Raw genomic sequence first — 10796 nt, 5'->3', positions numbered from 1 at the left:
TGGAAGAGAGTCCTTATAGGAAGCAGAGTGGGAGGAAGTGTAATCAAGATAACTGTGGCAGTCGGTGGACTTATAGTAGATATTGGTTGGCAGTCTATCACCAGAAATGATGATAGAGAAGTCGAGGAAGGGAAGCGTTGAAGATGGACCATGGAGGAGAGGGAGGGATGGAAATTTTAAGCAAAGTTGATGACATTTTCCAGTTCGGGCCAAGAGCAGGAAGCAGCACCGATAGTTATCAATGTACCGGACAAACAAAAGTGAGGGAGGGGACCAGAGTAGGACTGGAACAAAGAATGTTCCATGTATCCCACAAAAAGGCAGCCATAGCTAAGCCCCATATGGATTCCTATAGCGACACCTTTTATTTGGAGGCAGTGAGGACTCAAAGGAGAAGTTGTTCAATGCAAGAACAAGTTCAGCCAGGCGGAGGAGGGTGGGGACCGGTTGCAGATATTTTCTGTGGATGCCGGAGATTCTGAATTGTTTTCAGATGTCTAATATATTATTATATGGTATGAAAGTGCATTTCAGATAGTAAAACCATGTCAGTTTTGCAAATTGTTTTAATCTGCTTTGTCACTGTACAGGAAGTACTTTATTTACTTAAACCTTTGCATCTCACAAATTGTTTGTAGTAACCATGTGCAATTCATCAGAATACCTGAACTGACAAATGTAAAGCAATTACAGCAAAAAGAGCGTAACAAAAAACGGTCCCCATGCATATCGGAGCTTGCACATCAACACACTGCAGTTTCTCTGGCTTGTCCTATCTGGTAATACTTCAATTTTTTTTAAATCTCAATTTTAAAAGAAAATTAATAGTATAGATATGAGCAACGAAGTTATGAAAAAGAACATGGAGTAATGTAACAACGTTTTTAAAAAACTTAATTTTATCAGCAATAGATAAAACATGCAAGCAGAAACGATTCACTACACAGGAATACTGCAAAGATGCAAAGTCTCCTTTATTAAACAGACTGGACATAAATAGACCCCAAAATAAATACACATTTGACCTAGTCTGGAATATTACAGCTTTGCTACTTGTGCTGAAAACAGTTATAGTCCCCATGGTCAGGGAATTACTTTTACCAGAATAATATTTTCAGCAAACATGGCCAGGTTTTGTATTAAGCAAATAATGGATACTGCAGGCAAATTTGCAGGGAATAAAATTCAAATTTTTGCGTTAAGACACATTAGTATGCGTCACTGACCAATTAACTGTACCACATGTTCCAATGCAAAGTGTACTTCTGTCCAAAATCAGCAAGGATAAATTCAGTTCTGTTGTGGTGCCTTTTTGAAGGGCAACAGGAAGCATTATTCACACTGGAAATGTGCTGCATTACTATACTATCCTAGAACTGGATCACAATTAACTATAATACTGCTAATTTTGGTTTAACGAGAAAAAAATACATCAGCAACTACCAAAAATTCTTGACCTCAGTTTGCCAGTCACCATTACACCTTTATAATCCTGAAATGAACTGCTGTTCCATTTCTAACTGGGAAAATTACTTGTAAGATGGTCCTTTGCAGCATGGAGGTGGTGATTTAGAAAGATTTTGTACGCAAGATATTGGCATCCATCTTATCCTTGCCCACCTCATCACTGCTCAAGTGATCGCAGGAGGATCAAGATACCAAGAGCAAATTATTCTCATTATCTTTGCTGGAAAACCATAACCCTGACAATCAGCTATCATTTACCATAGTCCGCACCAAAGGCTTCACTGTCTAAACAAACTAGAACATCAGGAAAACACATAGATGATGCTGTACTACAGATATACAGTACAACTGACATGAGCGACTGCAGTAAGCCAGTGGTCAGTCTGCATGGTTAGATTGCTTTGCCATGGATGCAAACCTGGGTTGGAATCCCAGCCTTTATTTTGAACTTCTGGGCTGTGTCAGATGACCCAGCTGACAGTTTGAGAATAGATGAAGTATTTGACCAATGGAACAAACAGCAGATTGCATTTCAGCAACACCCCAATTAGTCAGTAGCACAGAGGTTTGAAGATGGCCATTCACTCATCCTCTCTGCCAGAATTCACAGTCTACAACTTGAAAAAAAAGGGTAAAGCTTCACAAAACATGCATGGGTCCTTTAGTGCCAGAACAAACTTGAAATTGAATTGCTTTTGCAGGTATTCTACAATGTGTAAATCATAATTAACAAGAAAGCAAAGTTCTTGTACATAAACTAAATGGGCAAATTTCTGACAGGTTGGAGACAAAACATACAGAAGGATAACTTCAGTCAAATGTGTGGTAACAAAACAGCTAAAAAAGGTATTGTCTCAATGACAAGTGATTGTAGATGTAGAAAACATAGACTTCTAATATTCATATCCAGAGTGGGCAATTTATGCAGCTCAATTACCCACCCCCCCTTTTATACCTGAATATCCCAACACTTGCATCTACCTGTCACTAATGCACAGTTGTACTTTCCCTGCCTCCTTCCCAATATTTAATAGAAAGCAATCACATTATACACACTCATCCACTTTTAGTTACATACAATTAATTCCTAGCATCCAGACTGGGAAACCCACTATGCAGTTTGCCAGTACAATGTCATTGGCATTCAACGCAAGTTAAAATTTTAAGTAATGACACACTAAACAGAAAATAGGATTGTGACTTTGAAAAGGGACATTGCAATGGATTTAACACATATTGCTATTATTGTATAATATTGCATTTAGGTTTACAACCTAAGCATAAAATCAAAGCACTTGAAGTATTACTACCAAGTTACTTCATGTCAAAATAATAGATGGGATTTTGAAGCATGTGCGATACACATCAACCCCAAATAAAAACTTAAGTGGTTCCAAGAACCATTATACTGGCAGTACTAGTAAATTCCATTAGTTCAGGTTGATCTTGAGGTTTTCTTGTTTTCACATGCTACGCATATTAATTTCACACTACCCACTGCACATACAAATACAATACAGTACATGTATTGGTATAAAATGTTGAATGATAATAAATACAAATTTATAGACAATTTAAAAGGGGTTGTTTAAATTAAGTCTATATACAGCATCCAAAGGGACCACTGTCCAAGTTTTGAAGTTACATTTTGCTGTAGTTTCATGAAGAATTGTTTCTTCGCTTTAATTTGGCGATAGTCAAGGCAGGATATTACAGCAAAAAACTGCAATTGGATGGGGCATGATTGAATAATCCTTACTTTTAATAAGCATTTAAATTTTAAAAATATTTGCATTGGGTGTGCAGAAATAGACAGGACAGTTTAAAAAGTATCAATATACAGACACACCATTATGGTGCACCCTATTGTTCATTTCACTAGAACATTAACCCTTTGTTTCAAACTCTACAAGTTTAACTGATATCATGATAATGCTTTCCCTTATTTGAAAGCAGAAGCAGACTATAGACAATGCAGGGATAATAGCAAACAAACATTTGCAGGAATTCTTAAAACATTTAGCTGACAGCAAAACACATCAGTCTGCAGCAGGGTTCTCTTCTCCCGAATAAAATGCCCTAACGTTTGTGTTAATTATCTTGCAATAATGAAAATGCATTGCAACTATATGCAAGCTCAATTTAATTTTTCCACACCAGCTCTTCTGCACCTCCCAAGGGAAACAGGAAATACACTGCCTACTTGGGTCACATTCAGGCAAATTTAGTTACATTTTAATGTGTGACCATCAAGATTCACAAGTATTTGAAGTGTGCAGTGCTATTTGCTAGCGCCAGACATCTCCTCAAATGCTGCAAACACACCATAGGGCAGAAATGGAACATACAAACTCAGTTTCTTGGAGCCAGGGGCTGAAAGAGAGCGATCTGCTGAGAAGTGAATTAAATCCCTGACATCACAGTATACTGCAATATGTAACCTTGTGCAGTTGGGATACAAAACCATGTGATATGACAAGGAAGGTCTTGCCCACTACTGGAACAATTAAGCCTAACAGCTATTTGCTTTGTTACAAAAGGTTTGAATACAAATATGCAGTATTTTCTACAATAAAAAAGTTATCGTATGGCCTGATTGCTTCATGTTCTTCATTTTGTAGAAATGCTTTAACAATCCATTTAAATATTCACATTGTAGTAAACTTCATTTAGGAACACATCTGTATAAGTCTGAAAGCTATTAACAGGATGTGCAAAGATTTCAGTTTCAAGAGGAATCATGATCCATACTGCAACCAAGGGCCTCAATATCATGGCTGATATCGGAGATCATTCTGTCCCACTCGTCACCTTCAGAAGGCACCGATTGATCATCTGAGCCTGCAGTTGCTCCATTGCCATTCGTAGTTGAATTGGATGCATTACTCAAAGTCCTTCTGTATCGGCCAAAACTGTCCGTTATAATGCCCCTTCCATCTTTGACACCAATGGTTTCGAGGAAGTTTTCAAAATGTAAGCTGTCTTTTTCTGGAATGAAAGGTCGGAGTCCTAGGAGACAAAATGGCATGACTATTTAATTGCAAACACACAGAAACACAACACTGCTAATAGAACGAAGAATGAAAAACACTTTTTACGTATAGGGTATTTCACAACCCACTGCATTGCTGTTTGAAGTTACTCAAGTTACGCTGTGGAAATACTGGTCTAGATTTATGCAAATTTTAGTGCTGTTCACAATTTCTAGAATTCTACGCAATGTTGGAGTAGAAACCAGATCAGTAATACTTCCACCCACTGCTCCACGCACAGCCACTTGCCTATCTGCTCCAAGACCATGCCAAGCAAGCTGCTATGGTGCAGTGTTGGCCCGTGGCTCCTTTTGATTTTCCATCCAACCTTTTGGGGAAGCCTCTGGCTTCGGCTTGGTGCTTCCCCACAGTAACTGAGACTTAATAGCACAGGGGAAGTCTAACTTCTGTTGCCCTCTGGCTTGGCACTGTATAATAATGCTGCAATTTTCTATCACCATAAATAACCTCATGACAGAATTCTGAAACTTTAAAATGGTCTCAAATGGAATCCAAGAGAATCTTTATCCAATAGAGTCATAGTCAGAGAGTTATAAAGCACAGAAAAAGGCCCTTCGACCCATCGTGTCCACGCCAGCCATCAAGCCGTCTATTTTAATCCCATTTTCCAGCACTTGGTCCGTAGCCTTGTATGCTATGGCGTTTCAAGTGCTCATCTAAATGCTTCTTGAATGTTGAGGGTTCCTGCCTCTACCATCCTTTCAGGCAGTGAGTTCCTCAAATCCCCTCACCTTGAAACTATGCCCCCTGGTTATTGACCCCTCTAAGGGGAAAAGTTCCTTTCTATCTACGCCCCTCATAATTTTGTACACCTCAATCAGGTCCCCCCTCAGCCTTCTCTGCTCCAAGGAAAACAACCCCAGCCTGTCCAGTCTCTCCTCATAACTGAAGCGCTCCAGCCCAGGTAACATCCTGGTGAATCTCCTCTGCACCCTCTACAACGCAATCACATCCTTCCTATAGTGTAGCGACCAGAACTGCACACAGTATTCCAGCTGTGGCCTAACTAGCATTTTGTACAGCTCCAATCACCAAATAAAGTATAGTAGCTCTACAAATGAAAATCTGAAGTTCATTAACACGACATTTCCAAATCAATGACAACAGGGGGCCTGTTAAGTTTCAGGAACATAAAGCCGGAATAGGATATTGCCTCAAAACAAACAAGGAAAAGATTAAGAGCGCTCAATGGTAATAAGAGTTGGACAGTCTTACCAGGCTTGTTCCATGAAACTCAATATTCAGAATTGCACACCTATGGAATTTTTATTCAAGAAGGCATTGAAAGCCATAAAGCGTAACTAAATGAGCGAACCCAACAATGAAAGAATCATGGAGGGCAAAGGACAAACTAAAAGGAATAAGGATAACACGAATGGCCAGATATTGGTTGAAGTCAGAGCAGAAAGGTAAATAACTACTAAGCAGAGGAATAATAACAAATTTAAACTTTTGGTACAGAAATGTACATAGTATTCAAAAAAAATGAACTAGAGGCAATCATTTGTAGATATAGTAGTGATGACTGAACCACAGCTACATAGAGAACAGGACTGGCGACTAAGTATTGCCGGATATAACACATTTTAGGAAGGAGAGAGTAACTATTAGTTAAAGATAACAATGGCAGTAGAAAACAAAAAGATGCAACCAGCAGTAAGGTAGATACAGAATCCATATGGACTAAGTTAATAAATAAGGAGGGATCCATTACCCGAATAGTGGTATACTATAGACCAAATAGTGGAAGGGAATTGGAGGAAAAAATCTACAAGGTGAGTAGCAGGCATAGAATAATAATCATGGGATATTAACTACTCCCAAATAAACTGGCAGGAAGAAGTAGTGAAAGGGGACAAAGGAATTTACTGTTTAAAAAAAAAAATTATACAGTGTATACAGGACTCCTTTCTTACTCAGTAAGCAGGAAGTCCAACAAGAAAAAAAAAAAATCACTGTTGGATCTTGTCATGGGCAATGAACCAGAACAGGTAGGAGAAGCAAGAGTCGGAGAGCATCTTAGCAGTGATCACAACATAGTAAGGTTCAAGATTAGGATTGAGAGTGACACAAGTAGAATAAAGACAAAGGTAATAGATTGGAAAAGAGCAAATGATGAGGAAATGAGGGTGGAAGTAAAGGTGGCAAACTGGGAGAAAATCTTGAAAAAAAAGACAACAGTGGGAAATCTTTTTCAAAAAAAGGGTAATCAAGAGAAATTTATTCCACTAAAAGCCTAAAACAAGTAAGCTAATTATGGGGCATCGTGGATAAATAAAGAGCTAAAGGGAAAACTGAATCTAAAGAAAGATAATAAGTACTTGGATACTAACAACATTACAACAGTGACTACACTTCAGAAGTACTTCCTTGGCTGTGAAGCACTTGGAGACGTCTGGTGGTCGTGAAAGGCGCTATATAAATGCAAGTCTTTCTTTGAAGAGGATAAAAAAGAACTTGGGAAAGAATTTTTAAAAATCTCAGGAAGGCAAAGAGAAATTACAAAATCAAATTATTAAGGAATATAAAAAAAGTGTTCCACAGAAAAACAAAAAAGGAAAATTAAGTAGGGGTAGGGCCACTAAAGGATGAGCAAGATAAACTCACAGGTAATGGCAGAAGTATATAATAACATCTTCGCCCCAGTTTTTACTAAAGAAGATAATGAAATAGACACATCACTAGAGGATAAGCTTAAAAAGATTAACAGTTGGGATAGAAAGGGAGAAAATAAGTGACAAGCCAGCAAAACTAAGGATAAAACACCCCAGGTCCAGATGGTACGCACCCACGCACTCAAGGAAACTCAGAGATAGCAAAGGCACTAGTTTATATAGATATAAAAGTTCCACAGAAGAGGGGATAGTGCTAGAGGATTGGTGGACAGCTAATGTTGTTCCTACATACAAAAGAGAGATAGAACAAAACCTGGGAACTATAGACCAGTCAGCTTAACGTCAGTGATAGGAAAGATACTGTAATCTATAATAAAAGTGACAAGAGCATCTAGAGACAGAAAACGTAAAAAATAGTCAGCATGAATTCTGAAAGGCTAAGTCATGCTTAACTAACCTGACAGAATTCTTTAAAGAGGTAACGGAAAGAATAGACAAGGGTAATGTAGATGCTATTAGAAAAGTAAAAGACTTAGGTGACCTGATCGAGGTCTTTAAAATTATGAATGGGTTGAACAGGGGAGATGTGCTTCCACTTGTGGGAGAATCCAAAACTAGGGGCCATAAATACAAGATGGTTACTAATAAATCCAATAGGAAAATGAGAATTTTCTTTACTGAGTGGTCAGAATGTGGATCACGCTACCACAGGAAGTGTTTGAGGCAAATAGCTTAGATGCTTTCAAAAGGAAACTAAACTAGATGAGTACATGAAAGAAAAGGGAATAGAAAGATATGCTGATGGACTGAGATGAGGTAGGTGCAATGGGAGGAGACTCGTGTGGAGTATAATCACCAGCACAGACTAGTTAAGCCAAATGGCCTGTTTCTGTGCTGTATATTCTAAGTAATTCTATGAACTCTAATGGACCAAGGTTGATGTCAAGTCAAATTATGATGCAAAGGGATAATTCCGGAACTATACAACTGTGCTTCCTGGGATGCCACGACTGTCAACCACTGAACCCAAGACACCTTTATGGCAAAAGTAACCATTTATGGACAGTCTTCAGATAAACTGTGGTACATTTAAATGTTTTAGGAAAGTGTAACCAGAATTAATATATGGCATAACACATCATAAAGCAGTTCAATAGGAAAGGAGACATGAACTGGATCTCTGAAAGTCTGTTTGCTTTTCGGCAGGTGAGCTTCTGTTACCATGTTTCATTTCCAGACACAAATTGATGGATTATGAAAGTTATCAAAAGGTATTTTCAATTTAAATGGAAACAGTGATTTCTAACATAATAGCCCAACCCCTGAAGCTTTCAATGGATCAAAAACAAGTAATTATTCTTGGCATCACAGGAAAAAGGGGTTCAAAAAACATCACCTGGTGGTGACTGCCCTCTTTAATTGACACTGGAGATAACTCTGGACAAAATCCTTTCTTCTCTCAGAGTCTGTTTTTCACTAGCTGCATGGGTGGCCCAAGTCGATGCAATAACTGAGTAAATATGCACCATTAGCAGAGATAACACTGTGATACTCAGTTAAGAGTAAAGTGCCTGGCTGAAGCCATAACTGTCTGAATGTAAAGCTATTAAAAGATGTAGGGATGAAGTACTGAAAATATATTTCCTTAAAAGAAAGAGGTGCAGAACTTAGGTTATTTCTGATGGTAAAAGATATATAAAATTCAGTGCCAGTCTGGCTTCAGTTGTTTTAAGGCTCAGTGGTTGGGGAAAAAGAAAAGATGTGCATTTATATAGCACCTTTCACAACCACCAGACGTCCCAAAGCGCTTTACAGCCAATTTTTGAAGTGTAGTCACTGTTGTAATGTAGGAAACACAGCAGCCAATTTAGCAGTTGTCACCAAGCCTATTTCAACCACTGGGAATAATATCCTTGGTTCCAGTGCACTAGGTCTGCCTCATTTATTTGCAATGAGGTAGGACTGTGAAATGTATACTTTAGTTTATGTATTTGAGCAGGCCTTGTAGAGCTAGGCTATAAGAGTTAAATCAAAAACCACCTATCCACACAAAGGGTAGTGGAAATCTGGAACTCGCTTTCCCAAAAGGCTATGGATGCCACTTCAACTGAAATTTTCAAGACCGGGATCGATAGATATTTGTTGGGTAAGGATATTTGAAATAAAATTACATTTGTGTGAAAAACCATACTAGAACTACTAAAACAGTGGTAACACCTTGCAGACCACAATTCAGTGTGCTGCTGTACCAATCTTTTCCATGTTACAAAATATTACCAAATTATATACAAGATATATATGAATAAGACTTAAAGATTTCATGGTGAAACATTTAAAAGACTTTATTGTTGAAACTGAAGTGGCTGCATCAGTCAACAACTTAGACAAATGCTGTGTCTCATCACAATGCAAAATCATAAATATTGCTAACCAATTATTGAACTCGAAACCTAGAGTTGCCCTATAACCTACCAAGCAAAAGAAATTTTCTACCATCACCATACAACTGTCGAAGACTGATGCAAAATTCATGAATTGAGGCACCATTTCGATACTCATGCAGAAGCATAGCAAACTTCTGGATTTCTTCAGAAGTCAACTTTGTTCTCAGCTGTAAAACAGAATTCACAATTATTACACTGTATATAATGGATCAGAGCTTGTGATCAGAAGCAATCAATACAGTCCCCACACACCACTGTCTTAGTACAAAATTTACTTTCCTCCAGTATGATCAGCCAATATATCTTCACAGAACTGGACAATAAAGACTCTTCCATAGCTCACATCAGGGCAATACTGTAAATCTATTACATTGAAAACAAGTACATGTCCATAAGCAGCTAAAATTGTTTTAGATTTCTGAACTTGATTCAACTGTATTAGCTTGTTCCAGATAAGGATATTAAAAACCTTCTGAAATCTAAAGTGGAGTTCCTTTCAAAGTTTTAAAACACAAATATATCAAAAAAAAGCCTCAAGTCAAATCAAAACTAGTGCTGCATATTGATCATTCCTCACTTTAAAAGGTCATCAATTGTGTGTCTTACTTTCATTGCATTTATTTTGCAGCTATCAGTTTGAGACTAGTCGTTACAGAATTGGACCCAGCCAGGTAGTAAGATAGCAAAATACTGCAGATGCTGGAAATCCGAAATAACAGAAAATGCTGGAAAAACTCAGCAGGCCAGGCAACATCTGTGGACAGAAATTAGTCAACGTTTCGGGTCAAAACCCTTTGTCAAGACTAAAGAGGCACAGGGAATGAAATAGATTAAGAGGCCAGGCTGGAAGAGAACAAAAGAGAAGAGACATTAAGAGGTATTCAAAACGAGACGGGATGGCGATAGGACTAATGGAGACAAAAGGCAGCTCTAGATTAGGTGTGAAATGTGCTAGCAGAATGGGAGACAGCTGCCATGTGGGAGAGAGAAAAAAAAGGGGGGTGGAGAAAGGCCAAAACAAAGGTGTGGATAAAAATTATAAGTAAAAATGTAATCAGGGCAGAGGTTATGATCTGAAATTGTTCAACTCGACATTGAGTCCGGAAGGCTGTAAAGTGCCTAATCGGAAGACGAGGTGCTGTTCGAGTTTACGTTGAGCTTCCGTGGAACAATGCAAGAGGCCGAGGACGGTGAGGTCCGAGTGGGAATGGGGCGGT

The 10796-nt window shown here is 38.4% G+C and overlaps 1 protein-coding gene across 4 annotated transcripts in view; it reads right to left on the bottom strand.

The window, feature by feature from the left end:
- Positions 1–950: 950 nt before the first annotated feature.
- Positions 951–10796, bottom strand: part of ccm2 (CCM2 scaffold protein) — a 95398-nt gene continuing 85552 nt past the window's right edge. For all 4 annotated transcript variants that reach the window (XM_085997020.1, XM_085997022.1, XM_085997021.1 and 1 more), the window contains 2 exons: positions 9608–9746; positions 951–4476 (listed from right to left, as the gene is read on the bottom strand). In XM_085997020.1, coding sequence (XP_085853146.1) covers positions 4196–4476; positions 9608–9746 — 420 coding nt within the window. In that variant the 3' untranslated portion in view covers positions 951–4195. The remainder of the gene's footprint in view (positions 4477–9607; positions 9747–10796) is intronic.

This window comes from Somniosus microcephalus, chromosome 9 (genome assembly GCF_052327205.1).
Source record: "Somniosus microcephalus isolate GS21.2 chromosome 9, FLI_Smic_1.0, whole genome shotgun sequence".
NCBI lineage: Eukaryota > Metazoa > Chordata > Chondrichthyes > Squaliformes > Somniosidae > Somniosus > Somniosus microcephalus.
This window is presented reverse-complemented; position numbering and strand designations above follow the sequence as displayed.